The 27,815-nt window shown below is 39.2% G+C and overlaps 1 protein-coding gene across 1 annotated transcript; it reads right to left on the bottom strand.

Moving 5' to 3' along the window:
- Nucleotides 1-131: 131 nt before the first annotated feature.
- Chmp2b (charged multivesicular body protein 2B) lies at nt 132-26,219 on the bottom strand. Its single transcript, XM_057764880.1, has 6 exons — nt 25,953-26,219; nt 13,272-13,363; nt 9,433-9,627; nt 7,988-8,090; nt 2,976-3,082; nt 132-2,787 (listed from the first exon to the last, which is right to left on the bottom strand). Exons 1-6 carry the CDS (start codon nt 25,984-25,986, stop codon nt 2,677-2,679), a joined length of 642 nt encoding a protein of 213 aa, XP_057620863.1. The 5' UTR covers nt 25,987-26,219; the 3' UTR covers nt 132-2,676.
- Nucleotides 26,220-27,815: the final 1,596 nt, after the last annotated feature.

Below are 27,815 nucleotides of genomic sequence, written 5' to 3'. Positions count from 1 at the left end.
CAACATGGTCATTTGATGCTTCCCAACACCAAATGTCTTCCCTTGTAGAGGCACGTTGTTGGGAGGCACTGTCGCTTTCAGGTTGCAGTCTATCCTGGCTTCACAGGTTTTTCCAAGCTCTGCAACATGAAGGACCTCCTCCCCAGAAAGGCTTCCTCCTCTCTACCTACCCTTATTTGGAGGATGTTTCTAGGCCCCTTGCCTGACTTATAGTGTAGCCCTTGGCATAGTTCCCTGCTACCCATATATTCTACATCCTCTGGAACAGAGCTGTCTCACTGAAGTCATGTCCCGGGGGCTGTCTTCTTTGTTTCCACAGCCATATGAACCTTGTTCCTCATTTCTGCTTCCCTCCACTCTCAAAGACTGGGGGCTGATGATCCCCGAGGAAGGAGACCCGCAGCACATCCATACTACATGACATTCTAGGACTCTGCAATTTCCCCATCCATGACCTGATGGACCTCTTTTAGCCGCAGAGACACTAATGTATTACTCCGCTCCCTCTCCACTGGCAAGCCCATGCTAAACAAATACTAGTACCAAAGAAAAATTTTACAAATGACTTCTTTTGTGCTCATCCAACTAAAATCACTATTTCTAAAGTGAACTCTTAATTTTAGTAAAAGAAAATAAAGTTACTGATAGGTTTACTATGATTGTAATGTGTCCCCCCAAAAAATATCTATTAATGCAATCAAGTCAGAATAATTTCACCATCAATTTTGGGTCCAAAGATCTGAGTATCCATATTGGACTCAAATAGAAGCAACTATTTGATACTTGTACATTTGAAAATGTAACTCTGAAATGTTTCGTTCTTGGAGACTGCAGGAAAGGAAGGATCAAGTCAGTTTCATTGAAATCTACTAATTTTTGGGCTTGCCCCACTGGCAAACACTAATCCTGTAACAATTTTCAGATCTTAAAAAAAACATTTTCTCTTGTTTTATAAAATTGAAGCAGCACAGCAGTCTAAAATTCCTTACAGAAAAATAGCAAGAATTATTCTGTTAAAACTATTAAATGCATACAGTTTCTAGTCTTAACAGCAGTCAAAAACAAAGTAAAGGAGTTAAGAAAAATGGGTAAGAGCAATAAGTCTTTATTGAGTTTGTTTTTTAAGACAAAATAATCTTAAAACGCAAAGCTCCCACATGTAAACAAGAAGGTAAATCAGGTTAGACAGCATTACTATGTACATCCAAAGCAGGTATGGGTGCAATACCCGATGATACAGTATGATGTGTGGACCCATTCCCGTCTAGGGTTACTGTTAACTGTTCACTTAAGACCAGCAGTCCTGAGGCCTACTCTCTGAACACAAGATGCTTACGGAGTCTGAAGTAGGTGGCAGGGGGAGCTGCTGTTCATTGCATGTATGTGTGCCATGTCTAAAGCGGCAGTATGTATCTGCCTTTCTTATCCAACAGTCCAAAAGTCCATCCCTCGGGATCAGCCAGGTCAAACTGATAGGAGTTCCTACACTTTCTGTGTTGAGATGTGTCAGAATTCATATATTACAACATCATTCTTGAAAACTAAGCTAATTCTAACTCTTCTACTTCTAACTCTGTGGCAGCCTCTCCTTTCTCTTGGCCTCTATATAACATAGCTAATTTACTTTTAAATTACTGCTAACACAATGATGCATTTTAGGCAGTAATTTCTGACAAAGTTGCAATTTATTTACCAAAAACAAAACAAAACAAAAACCCCTTTACTTTAGAAATCTAGGTCAAGTATTGTCATAGTAGTAGTACTGCAATTGGAAGAATGGCTTCAATTTATAGGGTTTAATGTGTATATTAATACAATCAAAATTCAACACAGACTAAGTCATAATTTATATGGAGAAAGTCTCAGTTCTTGGAAGAAAGAACAAGTGTGCTTTCATTGCTATAAAATGTTATTAATTCAGCATCTTCTTCCTTCATTTTGCTAATTATATCCACTTTGCTTTTGTAAGCTTTAAAAGACAGCTTGGGTAACTGTTCTAAGACTTACTTTATTTTAAAGTGAAATTCTTTTTTGCCAGTTAAAATAATTTAAAGATGTGCACAATATGTTTGTGCTATTTAAGGCAGGTGCCAAGCACATTTTGAAAGGTAATAAACTTACCAACTAGAATGTTCTCCCAAAGGGGGAAAAATGGAAGAAAAGTAAAAGCTCATGACAGTTTTAAAGACAGATGTTTAAATAGCACTCTTCTTTAGATGGTTTAAAAATAATTTGGCAGCTGCACTGCCTGTGGTCCTAACTGAACTGTCTACAAAGGACAAGCAACAGATACAGAATTAACGATACACCTTTAATATTTTACAAGGCTCTTTACATTGGCGCCTAACGGCATTTAACAAGAACTCTGATTTCGGTGTAAAAAGATTTAGAACACTCCCAGCACTAAGTACTGACACTGTTTCTCTATGTGATGCAGAAAGAACTCATTTTGCACACATCAACAGACCTTCGTGATTCTATTCAAAACCCAAACTGTTCCCATTTTCGCATCACTGTTATTCTTTGGCAAAGATTCAAAATAGCCATGGGTCAGGAAACAACTGTTCACTCATGGTCCTCATTTTTGCAAAATGAATATGTTTTGTAAAAGGAATCTACAACGGACCCACTTTAGATCAAAGAATTGTAGAAAGTGAAAATAGTATGGCTTTTGATTTAATCTACCCCTAAAGCTTTGAGTTGTCGTTCAATCTCTTCATCGGAGATTGTAGCCTTAGAGGTGGAGGCAGATGGTAAGCTTCTGGCAGCTGATGGAGCTTTGGCCATCTATATCACACAGAAATGAGAGAACAAAAAGGTTAGCAAGCATTTGAATGAGGACAGAGGACGCACTTCTTCTGACACGCATTGAAAAGCATGCAGGTAGCATTAATGGAAAAAAAAAAAAAAACCAGAAACAAAACACTGACAAAAGTGGCAAAAGCTATGCTCAGTATGAAATAAGCTGTTTTCACCTTTCCAGAGATTTCAATTCCGATTTCGTCAAGAACTTGATTCACAATGTCCTGGCTTTCTTCTTCATCATCAGAGCCATCAAAGATGTCATCAAGGGTGTCATTGACTTGGAGGGAAAGGAAAGGGGAACAAAGCAATTATTTTCAAATGTATTACAAGTTAAGTTTATATTTTTGACCTATAACCAAACTATACATACATATTTTAATGATTAAAAAGCAAATTTAGAAGAACCAACAAATGACAAGACTCAAGTTTTAGCTTTCAATCAGTTATACTGACAAATACTTTTGATCTAAGTCATGTGAAACAATGCTATTTTTAGCATGCCATCCTGAAGTAAAACAAACCTCAGCAATACTGTGATCACTATGTACAAGGCTCTGGGTTCAACTCAGCACCAGAAAAAAAGGATAAAGTGATTTATAAAACTAGATCTTTAATAAAAAAATCCAGTGACAGTTACAGCTCTAGGCTCATAAGTTTTAAATATGATTCCACATGGCATCCACTGAGCTGTTAAACCTAACCAAGAAAAATTTGCAAGAATCAAACTGTCTGTTAATGTCTAGGAGAAAATCACCTGTCTTCTACCCACTTACACTATCTACATTATTTCTTATGCTAACATTCAAGGCATCAGTAGAATATTTTAATAAAACATATGGCCAAATGTTCTATGAAATTTTCTCTAAGAATAATATTCACTTTAGCCCTGAAAGTTTATTATTGCTATGATAATCTTTCTTTCCTTTCCTACCCAAATTATGTATTGAAAAGAATCTGAGTAAAGGCATCATGCTAGTGAAATAGTAGCTACAGGGTTCTTAGCATATGCTGGCTTACTATTGCAATATCTCACAGCCTATGCTTCATGTCTTATGAGCTATATCTCCCTGAGGGATATTACATGAAGCAGTAGACCATCTGGGTCAGGACCACAGTACAAATATTTTCAACCTTAATGTTCCTTTCAAAATAAGATGGCAAGCAATGTCTTGAGATATCTTATCTAATATGTAATCACAGATCTTATACTCAACACAAAAGGAAAGTTAGACTCAACCATCATCTCAGCACCATCCCTGGTTTGCTTCTGCACATTAGCTTTTGATAGCCCTGACATTAATAACAATGGGAATTGGTTCTGAGATTAAAAATTTGGCTTGTTAAACAGTAAAAAGTAAACTTAGAAAGGTCTAAAAACCTTATGATAAACATGTAATATCATAGAATACTATCTCTAAGAAATAAAAACCTATATTAGGACATAAATTAGATTCAAATTAGAATCTCAGTTCTTGTATTCTGTACTGATCAGCTTTAAGAGCAAGCTACTTTGCCTTTCTGAGGCTCAGAATTCATACTGGCATATCACATCTTTATAAAACACTGCTTTACTTTTGTACTGTTTTTTATCTCTCTCTCTCTCTCTCTCTCTCTCTCTCTCTCTCTCTCTCTCTCTCTCTCTCTCTCTCTGTTTTGTTTTTGTTACTCTGTGGTCAGCAAGAACCCACTCCAAACATCTGGTCAGGCAGCCCCAGAAGAAAGCTTCAGGAGTATTAATTCAGCAGCATGTAACCTGAACGGTAACAGAGTGAGACAGGCGAGAAGCCAGGCCAGGTCTGTGAAGGTCTAAATTAGCAGATCTCAAACTGTGTGTCATGAACCCTTTTCAGGTCAAAGACCACTTTCAAGGGGTCAAAAGACCCTTTTGCAGTATTCACATATTACATATTTACATTATAATTCATAATAGCAACACAATTACAATTATGAAGTAGAAAGAAACATAATTTCTGTAGGGGTCTCCACGACATGAGCACCTGTATTAAAGGGTGCAGCATTAGCAAGGTTGAGAAGCACTGGCATAAATGAAGAAGTTCTACAGAAGAGGTGAGAGAGGGATGGAGTATGAGCACTGCAGAAGCACAATCAGAACAGCACGCATGTGATAAAAACGTAAACACTTCCCACAGGCCTTGTTCCAAAGTTTGAATATCGACAAGTTTGAGCAACACAGCATACAAAGCTTGTGGTAGTAACCAACCTATATGATTTGACTTACAGCCCACTTCACAAGATGGGCCCATGCCTCACACTACTTGGGTGACCAAGGACCTGAATCCTAAGACAAGATAGTCCAAGGAATTAGGATAAAACCAAAACCAAATACTAGTGCTATATAAAAAAAAATAAAATAAAAAAAGTTTCAATAAAATGACTCCTAGTGACATTCTGCTATATCCTTGCTCAGTTATCATCAGAGAAACTCAGCATCATCAGAGAAATTCCCTCCTGCAGCAGATGCAAACAAATACAGAGACCCACAGCAAGACAGTATGTGGAGTACAAGAACTTGGAGCACTCAGCCATAAATGGGATGTCTGCATCAAATCCCTTTGCTGTGGGATAATACTCTTGTACACTGTAAAGATATGTCACTCATATTGGTTTAATAAAACACTGATTGGCCAGTAGGCAGGCAGAAAGTATAGGTGGGCCAATCAGACTCGGAGAATTCTGGGAAGAGGAAAGGCAGAAACGATGTTGCTAGCCAGATGCAGAGGAAGATGAGAATGCCTTACTGAGAAAAATTACCAAGCCATGTGGCTAAACATAGATAAGAGTTATGGGTTAATTTAATTTGTAAGATCTAGTTAGAAATAAGCCTGAGCAATAGGCCAAAAAGTTTATAATTAGTATAAGCCCCTGTGTGTTCATTTGGAACTGAACAGCTTCAGGACCAGGCAGGACAGAAACTTCCATCTCAGGGAACCCTGCAGAAAAGGAGTGGAATGTTTCAAAGAGCCTTCCTGTATTTTTCTAAGGCATGAAATAGAAAGTAAACAACTCTTTGAACTACCAGTGAAGAAACTCACAGTATAGTCAGCATCAGGACAATACTCTAATGAGCAGGAGACTATTAGCTCGGGATGTAATCTAGCAAGTTTAAAGGTGCTGTTTGCTACACTACATGATTACACTAAAACGCTAGAAAATGAGTGGAGCCAAACTGGCAGAGCCCCACACAGTTGGCAAGGAGCCAGAAAACGACAAAATGGTGCAAAATATTAACACACAAATGTTTCAGTACTGACCAGCATGGGCTGAAGGGTCATTCGGTCATTATTAGTAAAATTAACATTAGGGTCATTTTGTTGGGAAGAAGTTTGGGGTCTCACAAATAAATCGCAGTTTATAATCTCAGATTATTTAACAAGCCAACACAGTAAAACAAACTCAGTTTCAAAGAAAGATTATCAAATAAATTGCAAATTTGAAACTAACCCTATTGATGAAAAAGAAGGGTTTAGTAAAGGTGTACTGACAATAGGTGATATACTAAAACTATTTTTATTTTTTTGGTGCTGAGAAGCAAACCAGGGCCTTAGACATGTTAAGCAACCACGACTCAGCAACTGCAGCACATTCTCAGCCTGATCCTAAAGTTGAATATTTATGTTAGACTGTCGTGGCTGCATGTGCTCTCCCTTCTCCAGGAAAGCACAGGCGGAAATGCGCTGCAGCATCAGTAACCATAGCGGGGAAGTCCACTCCTTTACCCACCACCCTTCTTTCACTGTATGTTTGGAATCTAAATTTATGATCGTTTGTGACATAAAAGCACAAGTAGGTGCTCCACTGCCTCTCTTTTCACAGGACAGGTCTCCAGTGTGACAACCATGTCAAGACTTTAAAAACCACTGTTTTATACTATCCAGTAAAATTAAAAAAGGTTAAGACCATTCTCTGATGGAATTATGGCATAGTATTACCTTTAACTGAAAATAGATTTTTTCATATAATAGAGTTAAATCATGATTTTGTCTCCCTTATACCTCCCAGATCATCCCCACCATCTCAAACCTATCCAACTCTGTTGTCAGTGACCGCCTGTCCATTTCCCAGCCACCTAGACCTGAAATAACCACTCAGAAACTATATTAATTATAACACCTCTTGACCTATTAGCTCATACTTCTTATTGGATAGCTCTTATATCTTAAATTAACCCATTTCTATTATTTTATATTTCACCAAAAGGCTCATGGCCTACTGGCAAGGTTCCAACTGGTGGCTTGTGTCTTTCTCCTCTAGTGGCTACACGGTTTCTCACTGACTCTGCCCTCTCTCTCTCTCTCTCTCTCTCTCTCTCTCTCTATATATATATATATATATATATATATATATATATATAGATAGATAGATAGACTATATATATATAGCTTCCAGCCTGGTTATAGTCTGCTCTGCCATTGGCTAAAGGCAGCTTCTTTATTAACCAATAAAGGCAACACATATGCAGAAGGACTTCCCACACCATAACTGCACTGTCTTTTTCTTTAGAAAACACACAATCCAACTAAAAGCAAACAAGCAAAAAATAAGTCAGAATAGAACACAACAAACTAATAAACAGTGGGGAAAAGAAACAAAGGAAAAACATATGAGAATCACACACAGACATACATGTACAAAAACAAAACTCATAAAAATACAAAGGAGAAACTATTACATATAATCAAGAGATTAGGAAGGTAAAACAATGCCTAGACAAAGCAGTACGAGACAAGACCCCTCCAAAATTAGCACTGAGTTCATTTCGAGTTGGCCTTTCCCTGCTGGGCCTAGGGCCTGCCTTTTTATAGCAGAGACTGCACTGGAGAAAATTAATTTTTCCTTTGCAGGTGGTTGTCACTGGAGATAGCTTCTTGGTTGGGCAGTGGAGGACATGTCCACTTTCCCTTCCAGTACTTGGACGCCACACAGTTTGGAGCCGTGTAAGCCCTGAGCATGTTGCCATTGTCTCTGTGTGTTCACAGGCAGAGGATATTTATATGGCCCCCCACCCACACTTTCAGTTAAAATACTGAAAGAATTCTGAGTCATTACATGGATGTCTATTATGCTGGTTTCACTTCTGACTTCATTATCTGTGAACACGGGCTGCTGGGACATGAAGTTGGATAAATAGAAGAGGAGAAAACTATACTTTTTTAAAACTTACTCATTTCTTCAGTCATTTCCATTTTCATGTTTTCCTTCTGGAAATTCTGCATTGTTTGTAGTGTCTTCTGTGGATCCATTTTCTTGTTAACTGCTTGCATTGTCTTTAAGAAATAAAAAGTCATGTTAGCTACCTAGATGTGAAAGTCATCTATGGAGTAGTCTATAAAGTCAGTCACAGAAAATACAGCCTTCTGATTGACCTTGTATTAAGTCAAATTCTGAAACTTGTCTGAGGAAGGTAACAATGAAAATCCATTTAATAAGGTAGACTCATTCTCCACGACAGCTCTGTCAGCATACTGACCTTTTATCTCTTTAAAGGAGTACACACCTGGCACAGGATTGTCACTCATGCTAGTCCCTCATAAGTGCTCCTCTCTGCTCTAAGCAGTTTGTACATAGTAATCTTAAAGTGACATTAACAACACAAGACCTTCATGTGGTACTTCCTCTCCTTTCCCCTTATTACAAATGGAGAGCAAAGGCACAGATGGCTCAATAATTTGCATAAGGTCACACTATTCAGTGAAATGTCACCTGAGTGTGAGCAAAGTGTTAGAGCCCTACACACACTACATCTCCTGTATGCTGCCTACGAGAGACTACAAGATTCATGCAGGTTAAGCCTTGGCTTAGTCATTTCATCTGAACTATTTGGGTACTTGAACAAACACTTGCTGACCAAATGATATTCAATTAAGAATTCTAATTCAGATACCTGTATGTGGCAAAAGCCCATTAGGTATCATTTCTGAGCATATAATTTACAAAACACTGCAAGGTACTTTGTTCCCCTTAACACTGGTGCAAAGTGGCCAGTCTTACCATGTGACCTTGTGCCCAAATTAGTCAGACTTTTAGTTCCGTCCATCTGTAAGACTACAGAGGAGATCCAAACTACTTGCTCTTATATATTTTTCAGTGACTGAAATGATCAGAGTCCTTGAAAGCAACAGTTAAAGTACCGATTACACTCACTCACACACACAGTGTGTGTATAATATACATAAAATTTTGCATTCCTAAAATGCAAAAGTTTCTATTTACAATATCCATATGTGTGGTTCTGAACATTTACAAAAGTGAATTAAGAGGAAATAATTCTATAAAAGTAGTCAGAAATAATAATAATAATAATGATGATGATGATAAATAGCCAAATTTTCTGACAATTTATTGGAAAAATACAAACCAACACTATGCTAAGTCAACTCCATATAAACTTTGAAGCTCTATGTGATCATAGAAAAATGTAAATGTTCTTACTTTGTAACACACCAATAACTAAGCCAGAACCAAGCACTTGGGTTATATAGTATTATAACCCATTTTATTAGTAACTAAGATTTTTGTACTACAGATGACCAGAAAGTGCTTTGAAATCTAATTTGAATATCAATATTTATATATCCTTGATAAAAAGACACCAAAGCTTCAAGTTACCTTTGCAGTGGTAGACATCGCACCAGCCATCTTCATCTGGGAATTCATCACTTTAGTTTGTGTAGACATTGACGTGACTTTTGAGCTGACTGCAAAAGTTCTTGTCTTCTGTTTCCGTAGATGGACAAGCTGCTTAGCTAGAACCCTACAAGCTTCTTTATTACCAATCTTGGCCATCTTCTTAATTTCTAATTCCTAAGAAGACAAGAAAGATAAGGGAATATATTTAAAGAGTAGTCTTCAGTGATTATCTTGAAGAACATATCTAGTAGGCATAAAGTCATAGAGAAGAAGGATGTTTGAGAGGCTATATCGTATGTTCACACAGAAAAAACTGTTACCCTCATTCATGAATATAAAGCAAGTTTATGAAACAGGAGTTTGCAGCCCAGGAGAAAATATAAAATGGAAATCCAAATATAGTTTAAAAAAACAGTAAGACAAAAGATTGAGGTAGTAAAATAATAATACAGATAACAGCACTGAAACAAATGGTCTACCTTCTATACCAACAAGAAAAGCAACTTCTGGAATATATAAGAGCAAATCTAAGTATACGCTATCTCATGAAGAAATCTTAAACATTAGAGCAAAGGTGTCTTAAAAAGTGGAAAACAGATTATATATTTACCAAAGTCTACAAATCTAGAATGGCTATACTAATATCAGATCAAGTAAAGTTTAGAACAAGATATATTGCCAGAAGTAAAAAATATGATCCCATAATGATAAAGGGACTAAACCATGAAGCTATCTGGTCAATCCTAAGTGTGTACACATGTGTTAAGTGTGCTTCAAAACATGGTGATCAGAACTAATGAGAGAAAGGAGAAAAAGTCAAGTACATAATGTGCCCAAGAGAGAGATATCAACCTTTCTCTTAAAAAACTTCCAGAACTGTTTCAAAAGCTGTTTTCTCGTAAACAGCAATATGTCAAGATCCCAATGATGCCTGAAAGTACAGACAGAGCCAAACCATTACTGTACTATGATGTATGTAGGTGTGTGTGTGTGTGTGTGTGTGTGTGTGTGTGTGTGATAAATGTCTGCCTTCCCTTTAAGGAAAGGAATGATAAAGGAATGATAGCTTTCCTCTGCCGTGCCTGAACACTCAGCATCGTCACTAACCATGTGGGACTGTTTTAAAGTGAAGTACAAAACTTGGCCACGAGCATTGCAGCGAATCATCTGATAACCAGTGTGCAGTGGGTGGGCAGTGTATAGTGTGGATGCAGACAGAGCAGATTCAGCTCTTGGGGTGATGGAGGTGGGTGGTATGAGATATCATCAAACACCTCAACAGTGTACAACAAGTAGGTTACTAGGGGAAATGAGGTTGAAGCAGGGGCAATCTAGGAGGAGTTAGGAGACAAATGTGCGAAGAAGACAATCAAACCACATTGTAAGAAATCGTCAGAGAATTCATCAAAGTATATTATAAAAAAGGTTCCAAGACAGGAAATGAAGACATAAAGCTTTCCTTCCTCGTGATGTTATCATCCACTCATGTAGGAATCTCTTAACATGTACAAAAAGCTACAAGAATAAATGAGCTGAGGAAGCTTGTAGGATTCAAGATACAAATAAAAAACTTGGCACATCTCTATGCATTCCAGTAGAGAGAAATATATGAAAAACACTCGTGGACAGTAAAACTTACTGCTAAATGTCAATTCTTTTCAATAATTTACACATTTAATGTAACTCCAATCAATCTAGTCATCTCTGTACAAGTGACAGGTTTGTTTTAAAGTTCCCATGTAAATACAAAACACGTCAAATACCCTAAAGGATTCTGAGAAAAAGGAAGCATCCAGGTGAATGGTGAGGTTATCTTTAAGTGTTCTATGAAATAGGAGTACAAACAGTAAAAAACAGCAGCACAGCCCTGGGCTTGAGTGCAGTCCTATCAGCACAGCAGAGCGCAGGAAGAGCTCACACTTGAAATCTGTCTCACCACAGATAAGGCAAGGCAAGGTGATGTGTGGGCTACAGATCTCCAAGTACACAAAAAACCCCTCTATCTAGCGCAACAGAGAAACCAGGCTCTCACAGAAAAGAAAAGAAGAAAAAAGGAAAAGAAAATGCAATTGTTATTTTTTAAGTGATCTAGAAGAAAACATAAGAGAAATTATTATTGAATTTTATTAGGCAAAAATTTAATACATTATAAGTATTAACCACAGGAGAAAATTGTAATTGTCTTCATCATAATAAATAACTTTTGTTTATCAAAAGCCATTTAGGAAAATGAAAGAAAAGGTCGAGAACCTGCAGAGCACATCTTCAAAGCATGTTCCTAATGAGGCCCTTGTACCCAAGCACAACAGCTATTATGATAAAATAATCAAGAAAGGCGGCAAGAGCAAGAGAGATGGCTCAGAAGCTATGAGCACTTGCTGGCACTTGGTTCCCACTACATGATTGGTTGGTTCCCAGCATCTGTGTGTGTGTGTGTGTGTGTGTGTAGAATCACAACTGTTGTAGCTCTACCTACAAAATAATTCCACCCTCTTTTGACCTCACAGTAGATGGTGGGCTGTACCTGCACACAAACACACACACACACACATACACACACACACGTGTGCGTGCATGCACACATGCACACAAAATTTAAAAAATAAAACTTTAAAAACTAATTGATGATAGGACATGAGTAAAATCAGGCATTTTGACAAAGAATATCTGTAAATGGGAATTAGACTCATTAAAATAGAAGCCCAGCACCCCAATGACTAGGGAGATTCAATTTAGGGTCACCATCTACTACCGCCACAGAATGGTTCAAACCGACTACACTCTAGCTGTGGAAGAGCTGCAATGCATCCACTGCCAATGCAGAGAGAAAATATTACAGACACTTTGCAAACTGTTTAGCACTTTCTAATATAAGGTTAAATATGCAACCCACTTTCAATAGTTAACTAGAAGAAATAAAAACATACAAAAATTCATTTGTATACATACAGAAACTTCACTTACTGAAAAATCTGAAAACCTCATTTGTCCTCTTGAGTAACAAACAGAAAAATTAGGAAACATGCATACAACAGAATGATATCTATCATATATGTGGACGCAATAATTAACCTCAAAATTAATTGTACTTAAAGAAACAAAAAAAGTTTGTTGTGATTTCACCTTTATACAATTTAGAAAGACAAACAAATTGAGGGACCCCTGTACTGTTCTCACCGAATGGAGGGAGACAGTGAGAATGGATAGGAGGGATTTCATAAGGCATCAGGAGTTTGTGGGAACAATGCCTGTGTTTATGGTTTTCTCTAGAGTAATATATACTTATATAATATACTTAAAGTACCAATGGTATACTTAAACATGTACAATTTATTGAATGTCTCATATCTCAGTAAAACTTTAAGATCGGGGCAACATGCATTTAAAAACATAGCATAAAGGAAATTTTAAGATGAGCCATATCCATCTAATTAAAAATAAACTGTCATGGAACAATCATCCCTAAAAGACCATGTAAGACAACTATGTGTTATGATATTATTTATTACTCTTTTATTTTCCATGACTACTTTTATTTTTAATGTTAATCAAGAAGGTAGATATGTTTTAAAAATATTTATTTCTAGACATTCATAATTTTCACAAAATGAAATAATTTGATTCTTTATCAACAGAAAACAGAATTTTAAAAACCAACAAATGACACAATAACAAAAGCAGAAAATTCAGCAAAGGATGAAACACTTTCTTACAAGTAAACCACCTCTTGTTCATAGCCTTTTCTGAGTTAGATAATTATTCAACACTACTTTTTAAATTTATTTAAGAATTTTCCTGAAATTCAATGTTCTACTCACCAGCTGTTTCTCTTGTTTCTCTAAGGCTGCTCGATCTCTGATTATAGCCCTCTGTGTGCCTCGCAGCTCTCGATTCTGTTCCTTTATTACGTCTAGGAGAACCACAAAAGAAACTTGAATTGATGACTGTAAGAATTTTCTCAATACTGCTTAAAATACTGGACTAAGAGAATGTAACAAAAAGGGAAACTTTTAATAATGTTATTTTTTTTCTTTCAATTTAATATACTACAAACTAATCAAATATTAAAATATCTATTATAATCATAGATTATATGAATAGAAAGATTTTTCAAATACATGTGCTTAAAAATTTATCTTAGAGAATTATTATACAATTGCATATGGCACATGTAACAACCTCCCCCAGCCCCAACACACACACATGTGCCCTTTTCACCTCTCTACTGCAGCACTATGTGGATTTCAGAAAGAAATACATTTTATATATATAAAAGATTTAATTGGATCTTTTTATTGTATAGTTAAATCTTATCAGTATGAAACAACAAATATTCTAGTGAAGCAAATACAGATTTTAACTACAACTTACAGAGTGGGAAACTTACAAAGACTTAGAATATTCTCAATCTACATATATGACAGAGGATTGATATCCACAACACATATGGAACTCAGAAGCAAGTTTTTTTTTTAAAAAAAATAAAGACCTAAATAGGTATTTCTTGAAACAATATATACAAGTGAGCAATAAGTAAATAAAAAATTCTCAATACTAGTTATCATGGGGATACAAGTATTAAACAGAGTTGGCTGTGAATGGGGATGACTACTCAGGAAAAGGTGAGGGGCCCGGGTGTGAAGGGTGTGGTGTAAAGAAAGGGAACCCTTACACACTGCTGGTAGAAATGTAAACCAGTAGAGATAATAAAACAGAGTTGAAATTCCAAAAATATTAAAACTTTAGCTACCAAATGATTTTAACAGTTCAGTTCTAGTTACATAGCCAAAGTAAACAAAATCAGTATAAGGGAGACATCTATGCTCACAATGTTAATGCAATACTGCTTCACAATAGTTAAGAAATAGAAGCAACCTAAGTATCCATTACCTGATGATATAGAAAGAAAATATAGTATGCATTCCTAATGAAATATTATTTCCATGAATAAATTCTGTCATTTGTGACAACCTGGATAGAGCTGGAGTCCTTTGGAACTAATGATCAATAAGTAAAGTAAGGTGGGTAAAGAAAGAAAAGTACAGCCTGATTGCAGTAGAATCTAAGAGATGTTTCCACACAGGCTGAGACTGTATGGTGGTTTCCAAAGGCTGGGGATTGAAGGAAGGCTGGCAGAGGTGGAGTTTGCATGAAAACGTCCCCCAAAGGCTCAGGTGTTTGAAGAGCTGTCTCCAGCTAGTGGTACTATTTTAGGAGCTTTGGAATCTTTAAGAGATGGGTCTGGACAAGCAGCAGGTCTCAACCTGTGGTTGATAACACAGATATCCTGCCTATCAGATATTTTACAATTCATAACAGTAGGAAATTACAGTTACAAAGTAGAAATGAAAAAAAATTGTATGGTAGGAGGTCACCACAGCACAAGGAACTGTATTAAAAGGTCACAGCATTAGGAAGGTTGAGAAGTACTGGGCTAAAGGAAGAATGCTTAGGGGTCTTTAGAGCTCAGTCTGGTTCTGATGTAGTCAGTAATTCCTAACTACAAAAGGGATGCGACCAGGCACTGCACACCCTGCTATTCCAGTGCCAGGGCACTCCTTCTACATCCCTTTTCTGCCACACAAACAAAGAGTCAAAATAAATCCTTTCTAAACTGCTTCTTTCAGGCATCCGATGCTTTAATGACGCAGTACTAAGTTAAATTAGATGTGAGTAAGAAGTTCTGGTGAGCCACTATAGTGCAGAGCAATGATGGACTGCATGCTTCAAATCCCTGAAAGTATGCAGGGTTTTACCATCTGAGTAGACTGATTATTTAACTAAACTTAAACATTGCCTAATATATGTATGTACGAAATGATATCTCATTTACATTGTATGATTTTTGTTTTTATTTCAGTTAAGAATCAAAGAGAATTTTAACAGGAAATGAATACTGACAGCTAAAGGGTGGGGAGTGGACACCAACCACCTCCCCAAACCTTTGACTTGACTCCTACCCCATCCCTAGAACTCAGGGGTGGAGGATTCTAGCAATTGGACTATCAAAGCTCATCAGGGAAGAAAACAAGCCAACACTCCCCAATTGGCAACCACACTGCTGTGCTCCCAGGATGGTAGAGCAACCAGAGGAGCCACCAAAACTCTGTGCCCCGTATTCTACCTAAGATCTCTTCACGCTGCTCTCCCCATGTGATATTCTTCATGCTAATTACAGGAAACCAGGAGACACTTTCCTGAGTTCTGAGAGCTGTCCCAGCAAACTATCAGCGTTGGAAGGCAAACGGTAGACTACATGGTCAGAAAGAGGGAGGACCTAGGACACACGAATCCTTCTATAGTGGAGTAGTCTCTGGCCGAGTCCTTAGATCGCGTGTGTGTATTCTAAGGCGGATGACCAGTGTCCACACTCAAATGTTGAGACAGATACCTAGTTGGTGTCTAAGAATTAGAGCCCAGGCTAGAAAAGGACATCTTAGATTAAAAAACAAAACAAAACAAAAAAAACCCCCACAAAATATTATAATGAAACCCAACAGTTTAATAAAAGATAATTCAATTTTACTTTATGGACCTGTGCATACATTAGTTGACACTGTATATCATAAAGGGGAAAAATAAAGAAAATTAACTACTGCATATTCCACAGCCCTGCAGTTGTTAATAGACCTATTAATATTTAATCAGTGCTAAGCTATAAACTCAGAGCATCTAATGTTACATACTAAAACACAATCATAACACTTTAAAACATATTACGTTAAGTAGGAAAAGACACTAAAATGTCTTTTCATATGAGGCAACAGAAGCAGTCTATAAAACAAACAAATTACCCCACTATATTCCTTATGTACTCCATATGTGAAACCCACATTTAATGGTTTGGTCTTCTGGATAATTCAGAATGAGTGACATAAAAAGATTGAGGGTTTTTTTCTTTTTCTAATTAATTATTTTTTAAAAAGCAATCTTTTCTCATTTTACGTATGAATCCTAGATGCCACTCCCTTCCTTCCTCCCACTCCCTTCACCTCCCCCAATCTCCTATCCACTCCTCAAAGAGGTTAAGGCTTCCCAAGGGGGGGGGGTCAACAAAATTTAGCACATCACTTTGAGGCAGGACTAAGGTCCTCCCCACTATATGTAGGCTGAGCAAGGTATCCCTCCAAAGAGAATGAGCTCCAAAAAGCCAGTTCAAGCAGTGTGGATAAAACCTGGTCTCACTGCCAGTGGCCCCACAGACTGCCCAGCCATACAACTGTCACCCACATTCAGAGGGACTAGTTTGGTCCTATGCTGGTTCCCCTACTGTCAGCCCAGAGTCAATTAGCTTCCATTAGTTGAAGTAAGCTTTTTCTCTGAGTAACACCTTCATGGTCTTGACCTCTTTATTATATTACTTTTTGCTCATATTATTGCTCCTCAAACTCCTGGACTGGCCTCTGGGGAGCTCAGCCCAGGGCTTAACTGTGAATCCCTGCATCTGCTTCCAGCAGTTGCTGGATGAAGGTTCTATGATGACAATTACAGTACTCATCAATCTGATTATAGGAGATGTTTTTAAGGTCAACTTTTTCACTTGATTTACCTCTTAGTAAACCTAATTTCAATAGATAAACAAAAAAAAGAGACAGATTAAAAAAAAAAACAAATCCTGAGATGTCTAAGCTTAGAGGGAAAGTAGGATAGTCTAGGCTTCAATGATAACGCAAACTGCTTCGTATTTGTGAATCTGTTAAAACTGTGTGTCTGTGTGTGTACACATGCACACATGGAGCAAAGTCAGCCTCGGTGGTTCTTTCTCTTCATATCTGTGAATCTGTTAAAACTGTGTGTCTGTGTGTGTACACATGCACACATGGAGCAAAGTCAACCTCAGTGGTTCTTTCTCGGGAGCCTTCTGAGCAGGGTTTCTCCCTGACCTAGGGATCCCTGAAAAACTACAAAGTTAGGCAGTCTGGCGAGTGAGCTCCAGGAATCTATATGCCTGGCCTTCTCTTCTCCAACATGGTTATTACAAGTGCTGCCACGTGTATGACTTTTATTGGGTTCTCAGATCAAACTTCAGTCTTCACACACTTTACGCCTTAGTCCTGTGTGTTAAAACATGAACTCCTATCATTCACCTCTAGACAGCATGTGTCGTGCTTGTAGTCCCACCACTTCAAAGGTAACAATTACTTATTACAGAATGTGCTATTCCTGAACTTTGCACAACTCAACACTATCCAGTACAGGACTCACATAAACGGTCGTGCTTTCCTTCCTTCGATTTTTCAGCTTAAGATACAGTAGCTCTAGGCCTGTGAACCGTTTTCAACTGCTATCCAGCTCTGCAACAGGAAGTTGCAGAATCCTGTCGCAGGATATGGTCCTATTTGGCTATTACTTATGAAAGCTCAATAGCCATTTTATTTCAGAGATTCCAAAGGCTCAAAAGTTTTGGTTTCAGCATATATAGATGGATGTTTATTTGTCTGTACTGCCACAATACCATCTCAATATATTATATATAGCAGTGATATTATGATACTCAAATATCGTGATATATAACGAGAAATGACTATCAAGAATATTTAACTTATTACCTTAAGATATAATAAAGCCTATTGTTACTGGGAAACTGATAACATTAAAATCTAAACTATGACCGATATCTTCGTATAGTGGAGATGTGCATCACTGAAATAATGAGCCATCCCTTCATTTGGGGCTTGTAACAGTAGCTGCTCCTTGTAAGCAATCTCTGCAAGGTCTTTTGCTTTATCTGCTTCTTGCAAAGACTGCACCCCTAATCACTCCTGAATTCTCATCTCGAAAGAAAAACTACCTATATAGTTATAAGATATGAAATTATTACTCTTCTGAATTTGAGAACCCAGAACATGTAATTGCCATCAGATAAAATAGGACTGTAACCCCTCCTTATGCTCTAACACTGTGTTTCAGTTAAGTTTTAACCACAAGAAACAGTATATCTAATTAAACAAAATACCAGAGGTCAAGGCCCATACAGCATGCTGCTGACTGTCTTTCCCTGTAAGGCCCCTTTAACACACTTCCATTCCCTAAGACTGAATTTTGGTAACTATTAACCTCTCTTTCTACCTTCTTGGGGCCAAGTGAAATAACCCGATACCTTGCTGACTCTCTCCTTCTGGGTATTGTCTTTTGAATGGCAAACCTCCAGATGTAGCCCAGTAGAACATTTTTATTTTCAACCTGCGCCATGACAATGGCAGAAGTAAGTGCAGGTGCAGGTCCCTGTTGACATGGAAAAGACACAGTGCTTCCTTCCTGTGTAGCCCTTGTTTCTTTCTTTAGGCAATAGGCTGCGCCCTGGAGTTCTTAAGAACCACCCTGCCAGCCACCTTGGAAAGCTGTTATGACGCACTTCACAATGGGTGGTACCTGCAGGCTGTGAAAATGTCCGAAGTGTCTAAGTGATATAGAATGCTCTCTCTGTTACCACACATTCATTCAGAGGCAGAAATGGCTGAACACCACCTAATCCTCTCACGCAGACTGTACTAGCTCCATATTGGGTATTAAATGCCTGTCTCAAGCTTGTTAAGATCTTTTCCTGATGAATTACAAGTACCTAGACCTGGGGGGCAACATCACAGCCTTGAAAGATACAAACAGAAAAGGTCTTTTTGCATTCTTAGGATCCAAATCTTCTGAATTTATATGTTTAGGAAAATAAATCCAGAAAATATAAATTTAAAACAAAGTGTTGCCAAGAGGTGGTGGCACATGCCTTTAATCCCAATGCTGGGAAGGCAGAGGCAGGGGGATTTCTTTGAGCTCGAGGTCAGTCTGGTCAACAGAGTGAGTTCTAGGACAGCCAAAGCTACACAGAGAAACCCTGTCTTAAAAAAAATAAGAATTAATTAATTAAAACAAAAAACTCAAACAGTAAAAAGATCTGTCACTATACTTTTCTACTGAGATTTGAAGTCAAGTCCTAACTTGACAACTTACTTCCATTACTCTGATCATTTACATAAAATTTGCACATTTGAATATAAAGCCAAAAAATGATAATAAGCAATAAATACCATCACATTAATTTGTGAGTAATAAAATTTGGAAAGGAAAGGGCCTAAGGCAGCTCAGGATTACTGTCAGAGCAGGTCTTTACCTGGTCCCATGCTGCGCCATCACACAGCAAGCCATAAAGTATTCAAAGGCTATAGGGACTTCAGTCTAAAAACAGAATTTTATAATTTTAAGTGCATTTCTTTGGGGAAAATTTCATTTACGAAATTTTACTGCTTATCAGTTATCTCAGTTAACTATCACAAGAGATGAGTGCGAAACTTTAACTATCTGAGCTGGAAAGCTGGCTCGGTGGTTAAGAACACTTGTTGCTCTTATAGGGAATGTGGGTTTCATTCCCAACAGCACAACTATCTGTAACTATAGTCCTAGGGGTTCAAATGCCCTTTTTCTGACCTCTGTCGGTACTAAGCTGTACACGGTACACATACATACATACAGGTAAAACACTCATAACATAAAATAATAACAAATCTTAAAAACCATGAACTATCCCTCCACTCTGCTTTCCTGGAGGACATTGCATCAGGAGCAAGAGCAGCTATCAGGGCAGTGGTACTAGTACTGCCCAAACCCCAGTAATATCTGTGGACAGAAGCCCTGAATGTGTGTTAGCTAAACATTGGTAGAATTAGGCAAGTAATACAGTGAAAATGGGTCCCGAGTATGCAGATATACTGTCTTCTGGAGTCAATGAGAGGAAGAAACCTTAAGAAGTGGTATACATTCAAAAGCAAAGAATAAAAAGGAGGGAAACATTGAAGGTCAGTTTCTAGAAGAGTCTAAAAGCAGACTGACTCGGGTAGGAAAGTAACAGTGAGGAAGAATCAGAATTTCACATTCAAGCAAATCGAATTGATTTCTCTGGCTTTAGGAACAGTATAAACAACATCTTGGAGGGCAATGTCCTCTTAATTACATTCTAATACATAGTACAGCAAAAGCAAAAATGACTGTAAGATTCAGGACAGGAGAGGGTCATGCCAACAGCTTTACTCCAGTCAAGGGAGATAAACAACTCAGGTAACAAATCTGAGGAATGATAAATGCGGGGAATGGGGATGGATATGACCCAAGCACAAAAATATCATAATGAAACCCTATTATTTACAAGATAAATTAACTCAATAAAAGAAATAGCTTGAAGTGAAACAGTAGGACTTGTATGGAAGGAAGAGGCAGACAAAATGGTAGAGACAAAGACGAAGGCAGTATAGAGGCAAATTTTTATTCCCTCTACCATAGGTATCAAAAGTCATAAAAGCCTGAGGAATCCATTCTAACCAAGTTTTAAAAACCAGCCTCTTTAAGCACTAAGGAAAGCTTCTGGGATGGACATGTGTCAGCAAACTGAGTCTTATTTGCTCTTGTCATGAAGTGGGTAGGGAAGGGAAACAAAAGGGAAGGCATTTTCCTAGTGTTATTTCTTCTGTAAATGCGGAGAACTTTTGTTAAGGGTAGGAAACATCAGAGGCTGGTTCTTCACGTTGACCTAAAACCAGTTAAAAACCATGTGTGACAAGCATAGTATACCGTTGAATCCCACATACAATTAGTTGTTTTTCTTTGTTATATCAAGAATGCAGAGTAAATAGAGTGTAAAACGTGAGCTCTAAAATATTCAGGATAATAATCACTAAAGGAAGACTTAACATGCTATGCAAGATCTGAGTACTGTAAGGACCACAATACTGTTGTCTTTTATCCCGGAAAGAAAGACAGTTTTCTGAAATGGATAAAGTTCCTTTTCCTTCTCAATGGTTCATAATGTAGGACCATTAACAGACTTCTTGACAGATTTATTCCAACTCAGTCAAAACCCACCAGTTGTGGGTAACCAGCATGTATGGGTGATCCAAGAAGGCAGAAGCCAAGCTCATTCCCTGCAGAGCACTCTTCAAGCTCACTGCAGGGCTTACACTGAATAGTGGCACTGATGCACACATCACAGGCTCAGGACCTTGGGTACGAACACTAGTGCTATTGCATTAGGGTGGTGCTAGCTAACTATGAACTCCTAGAGAAATACTTAAATATGGCTGAAGATTGAAGCCAATATGGAAGGCAGGAAAGACTTAGAATAAGCCCTCTTTGGTAGTACAAAAGAAGCTGAGTTCCAATGAAGGATGGTTGGGATGCAGATGTCAAGCTGTACAAACTGAGGTGATGTAGTATTTTTGCAGTTAGCATCAGGGAAGACTTCCTGAAGGACAAAAACTGGTGGGAAAGGATGGTTCGGGGATCCTAAGTAAAAATATGTCAGGATGAAAAAGACTGATTTTCAGTATACTGAAGAATAGTAGAACACTGATGAAGGATGATAAGCCTGGGACGTGGCAAAAATGAAAGCATATCAGAACAAGGGACGGGAGGCACTACTGAAAAGGTTTACTGCTGGGTATCTGAGAGTCATTGAAAAAGTGGACTCTGAGAAGCAGCAGACAGATTTGAGTTGCCATAAAACAATCACACAATCAACTTTGCAGATAAAGGACATAAAATGGCTGAGATGCAGCAAGAAATTAAAGTGGAAGTAACTGTGCTGAAGTGTAAAACAGACAGGATTAGAATTAGACCAAGGGCTGCAGGCACACACAGGACAAAGCGGAAGACATAATAATTAGTGACTCGGTGATCTGGTGAAGGAAGGAGCACTAATCACCCTGGCAGACTCGGCCCCAGAAGGAGAAAATTTTAAGAGGGAATAAAGTTCCCTTTGGGGTCTCTGATTTCTGTTGCTTTAGAAAACCATATACAGACAGTCAGCAGATTATTGCATATACTGGTTTTAAACGAAAATAGAAAAACAAATGTTAGGTATAATAGAATGTAAATTATAAGTAATGTGAAAAGTAGATGATGTAGCAAGAGATTATACAATGGTAGCCCAACACAGACCCAAGAAAAATCCCTTATATTCGAGGGATAGTTAAACAAAACAAAGTAAAACAAGCAAACAAAAAACTCAAGCAAACACAAAATCCCAGCTCAAAGGGAAGTTAAAAGAGCATTGGGAGCTGGAAAGTGAGGCCCCAAGTTCAGTTCCCAGCACTCATGTTGCACAGTGCCTGTAACTGCAGACCCAGGAGATCAGCGCCCTCTTCTGGTCTCTGCAGGCACCTGCAAACGTGGTAATTACACACACACACACACACACACCTTTTTCAAGTATTGGGTGCTAAAAACCAGAAGAAAGCATTTTGTATCACATCATGATACACAGCACAGGCTACTGAGAATGCAGGAGGCAGGCAATCTGAGAAGTAAGCTGAGATGATACATCACTTCTCCAAGAGGTTGACATGAAGGCCAAAAGAGTCTCAGAATATGCTAAGGTAGAGGAACCTTCAAAGAAGTTAATTCCAATATGGAAATTAAACTTTTATTATTAATTCAAAGAGAACAATCCAGTTTATAGGTAAAAGTAAAAAACGAACGGGCAATTTCATGATATTAATAAGATCACTGTATGCCAAGTGATTAATCTCTAAGAAAAATATAGCAATGATGAGACTTAGAAGGATGAGCTCCAACTTCTGCTACTTAGCCAGTTTTGATCCAGAGAAACTCACTTGGCCCCTCTGTTCTCAGTTTCCCCTCAACACAAAGGTGGCAGCAATAGCAGAGCTTCTATCATAGGCCCCGTGAGAACTCAGTAAGCATAGCATACACATAGCATACATATAACACAGCACTGGCTTATAGAAAGTTCAGAAACTTGTCTTCATGGAAATCTCAGGTAAAAACTACAGTGTTTCAATAACTTAAGATACCCATGGGCATGGTGTTGTAGGCCTGGCACTGCCCACTGGGGAAGCTGAGGTAGTGGGTCACAAGGGCATGATGGGCTACATTTAGAGACCTTATCTCAAGCAAACAAAACAGAAGGCCACTGCTTTTTCCAGCTCTGGGGTCAAACCCACTGCCCTGTCTACCCATTCACTCTTCCTAGCTCCACCCCTCTCCCCAGCACTGCACTTGTTCAATGGCAGAAATAGTTACCCAGTTATGACAAGTACTGATGGAATGTTGGCATAACCGGTTCATGATTCCCTTCAATAAATAGGCTACTATTTGTCCACACAGATGTAAAAGCGCTGATGATGAACAGATTATAAAATATATATATTACAACTCAGAAAGGGAAAATCAAGGGCTCAGTTGTAATTTCAAATTGGAAGGAATCCTCCTCTTCAGTGGCATTGAGATACACCTCTCATTAATTTCTGTAACGAAGTGTACACTGCAGAGACTTGCTCATCTTTGTGTCAAAATGAATTAAACATAACTCTGAATAGTAATGTGTTATAATGTTGTCTCCCTTTTTAATTTACATGTGCAGTAGTCTTTAACGATACAGTATATAATTCTTCCAGCCAATCCAGAGACAAAAAGATTCAATTATTCCACAGATCTATAACCAGCTACTTATTTCCCTTATATATCAGGATTTCATTACTGTTACAACAGAAACAAAGTCAGCATACAGTAAAAGATCTTATGATCAATAATGTGCCCAAGGAATTGAGAGAAATGCATAAAAATACATTAAATTTCATTATATGGTGTCTCACTACTGAGAGGAGGGCTGTCACCTTTTATACCAAACAAGAGCCCTTTCATTTCCTTTAACAGGGGAAACAAACATCCATAAAGCTAGCTCTACAGCAAAACGATGAAGATGTAGATCCACAATTAAGGCAGGAGTAAATGAACTGAATTAATATCAGGTCTGCAAGTTGGGAGATGGAGTAACTGTACACCAGGTCCAAATTTACATTCAGAAATGTCACACACATTTTAATTTAGTGGTACAGCACCTAGGAGAAAAAAAAAAGCAAGAAAAAACCCAAAACTTCTTGCTATTAAGACTGCCTCAACTGCAAATGAGTGTGCAGTCTTAGCTCATATCCCATCCCTGCTATCTTCATTATCTCTCTCCCTTCCTCTAAGTGAGTCACCAGGCAGTCACAAATACCAGAAAGCACAAAACTGAGACTTGTCATTGAAAATAGTTAACAGATATTAAGCAATTAAGACTACAATATTCAAATTTTTACTTTTAAAAATTATTAATTTGTGGCATCAAGGTGAGAGAGGAACCCACCTTTTCTGTGCTCAGTAAATTCTCATTATCACTATATGTGATTATAGTGACTGTGTATATATTAAAGATTATTCCTACATAAAACATAAATAGCAATAACCCAGGAGGGAGTAGAGTACAATTACTGAGTATCACAATACTTGTACTGAAGCACTAAAAACAAAAGTGTCATGTTAAAGGTGAAACAATACTCTCAGGAAACCACATATAAACCCCATCTCATGTAATTGTGTTATGTCAAGTGACAAGTTAGTCGCTATTCCAGATGCTGACAATGTTGTTTCCCAATTAGTAAAAAGTCAAAATAGTGAGAAAAAAAAAATCAGTCACAGAGAACCAGCTAAACTGCATCATGCTGTTTGATGGAGATAAAATGACTCCCTGTGTTGAAATGAAAGGTCACGTAGTAGGATAGAGATGGTGTCTTTGTTACCCTTCCCCCAAATCTGGCACTGGAACAGTGAACACAAAGAAATGAAGGAGTTACCCCCAACTCAGGGCTGAGCTCTGGGTTTGTACCAATCACAGTCTAGCTACCACTGCTGCTTTTGTGGTTGGGTTAGACCCTTACAAAGGCGTGATTATTTGCTTGAGCCAACAACAACCTGGGCTCGACGTGCAATGAAAAGCAGGTTTTAAATAACTTGGTATGAATTTAACACCTGGGGCAGTCACATATAATCTATACACGCCACCACTGCCACTAAACTTGTACATTCCAGTACATTCACTTCGCCCCTCTTCACAAGATGGCACTGAGACACCTGAAACATTGTGTTTTTAAAAATGCGAACTTGTATGTTTACACATCCCTCACTTAACTGGCAAAAGCTAAAGGACAAATCTGCACTATGATCTCTAAACCCGGACCCTTTCCTTGGTCTTGTTTTCTGCTGGAGTCTTTCCTATCTAAACTGCTGAGGTAAAGGTACAGCCAGCCTGGCCCCAAGTTCATTTCCTAAGTGAACCCCGCAGCTCCCTCCTGCCTTGTCGTCCACCAAACACACAGGTTTCCCTTTCTGAAGTCAGGAAGTGGGATGTCTCCACGGAAGGAGCAACAAACAAGCGGGAGAAAGCAACAAGACATCCATCAAGTCTCTAAGTCTATGGACACCCGAGAGCCAGCGCTGCTCGGCCTCCTCAGAGTGCTCACAATCCCTCTGAAAGGGGGGAAAAGAGAGCGGAGGAGAAAACGAGGGTCGGGTGAGTGCCATCGGGAGGACGAGCCGCCTAGGTGAGGCTGCGGAGCCGGAGTGACACAGCCACGGTCACCTGTGGGGCAGCCGAGCTGGGCCCACCCCCGGGGACAGCGGCGAGCCGCGGCCGGAGCCCCAGATCCCGGGATCCAGGAGCCAGGCCCTGAACTCACCGTCCACGGTCTTCTTCTTGAAGAGGGACGCCATGGTGAGCGGCCGCGCCGGGGCGGCCCAGCTCGGCCCGGTTCGGTCCGGCCGGGTTCGGGGGAAGGGACAGCGGGAAGGACGGAGCCTGGGGCTGGGGGCGGCTGGCAGCGGGTAAGGGGCAGGGGCCGGGTCTCGGGATCCGAGCTGCGACAGGCGTGGCTCAGCGAGGCTCCCGCGGACGCGTCCTGGACGCTCAGGTGACCGGGAACTAAGACACTTTTTGGAGAAGTCACTTCTAGGCGGCGCCTGCGCATGCTGCGGGCACGCCTGCGCACTGCGCGTCTGAAGCCGCAGAGCTGCCCTTACTTCGAAGGCTGCCCGCTCTTCATCCAGGGTTCGGGTCGGGAGCAGCCGGGACCCAGGCTGGCCCGGCAGGTGTCTCCGAGTCCGTCCCACGCTCGGTTGGATTCCCGGCTGACCTCAAGGACGTGTGACACCTGCCCAGAGCTTTCGTCCTGGCTCCAGGCTGCTGGCATTAGGGATCGCGGGGACGTGTTGGGGACTGCGGACTTGTCAGTCTGTGGGACTTCCCAAGCCATCCCTCAGTGCGCGGGGGCGGGGGCGGGGGGTGGGGGAGACGACTTGGGGGATGCTCCGGGAGTGCTCTGCAGGGCTTGCCCCAGAAGATTTTCCTAGATTCCCCACCCACCCATGTCTTCTGCCTTCTGCACCGCCTCCTCCGGGACCTAGCTTCACCTGCTGCCCCATTCCGGCTGCCTCCACCAGCCTGCCTCTGTCTCCGGGGATCTGGGGTCTGGAGATTGTTTGGCCAGGAAAGGCATGACGAACAAGTTTCTTCATGCAGCGCTATTGTTTAATGCTTTTGACCGGAAACAAGATTGAAAGTCTACTCATGTTTCTATTCTTGTTTAAACGTGGCCAACTCTTTCTAGATGCCAAATAAATGGCTCAGGAAAAAACACCCAGTCACACATGAAAAAAAAAAATGGGTATATAGCTCTAGATTAATATTTGATAACAAAAGTCTCCATCCATTCTAAACAAGAGCTTAATTATGTAAATTCTTGAGTGCATAAATATGGAAAATCTCGTATGTGAATATGTATGTGTACATCTCTGTGCTTAATGCATTATTTCTCTGTTTACAATCATAATTTTGTTTTGAACATATTTCCTTCCAAATCTCCTATGTAGCAACACTGCCTTTCACGGTATTAGAAAAAAAAAAGCTGTATCTGGAGGTGTTGTTCAATAAAACTCATGCTTGTATGCTAGGCCCTGGTTCAATTGTTAGTACCTAATAATAGTAATGATCATACGTTTTTTATAGATATGATTTTGGGTGTAAAGTACACCTTAAAGTGCTACTTTTATTTCCGAATCAATGAATTGTATTTCAGAAATGTTTAAGTTTTGAGGCTCATCAGATTTGCCTTCTACAATTTTTTTAACTTCATAAGACATGAAAACCCTCAGGGACACTGATAACCCCATGCTGCTGCTATTCTTAGTCAAATTTAGCCAAGAGTTTGTTAAGAAAACTTTTAGGGAACAACATAAATCAGCAAGGTACACTTGTATTCCTTCCTCGAGTTATTTAGTCATTTTTAGACGATAAAATAAATAGAGCTGGAAATATTGGAGGAGAGATACTGTGCCTAGCGCTCGGTCTTTTCTCATGGAACTGCCATTGGCGGAAAAAGCTTACCCTGGCTGCCCGTGGTAATGAGTGCCGGAGAGTTGTGCTTGAACGCATGAGAGGCAATAAGCTGCCACGTGGGTAGGAATCTCACTCTGCCCTGCTGCAGTCACCCTTATTTTATTACTCCTAAGCGATCCCCCCCACTGACCCAATTGTAACAGTTGGG

This window comes from Chionomys nivalis, chromosome 3, assembly GCF_950005125.1.
Source record: "Chionomys nivalis chromosome 3, mChiNiv1.1, whole genome shotgun sequence".
In the NCBI taxonomy this organism is placed as follows: Eukaryota; Metazoa; Chordata; class Mammalia; order Rodentia; family Cricetidae; genus Chionomys; species Chionomys nivalis.
The sequence above is the reverse complement of the archived record's forward strand: the minus strand, read 5'-3'. Positions and strand labels throughout refer to the sequence as shown.

Excerpts from the sequence above, each read along its gene's own strand:
- Chmp2b (XM_057764880.1), bottom strand. The coding sequence starts at position 25,986 with ATGGCGTCCCTCTTCAAGAAGAAGACCGTGGACG. Across the intron at positions 13,364-25,952 it reads CAAGAAGAAGACCGTGGACG|ACGTAATAAAGGAACAGAAT; the intron begins GTGAGTTCAGGG and ends TGGTTCTCCTAG. Across the intron at positions 3,083-7,987 it reads GGAAATGACTGAAGAAATGA|TCAATGACACCCTTGATGAC; the intron begins GTAAGTTTTAAA and ends TTTCCCTCCAAG.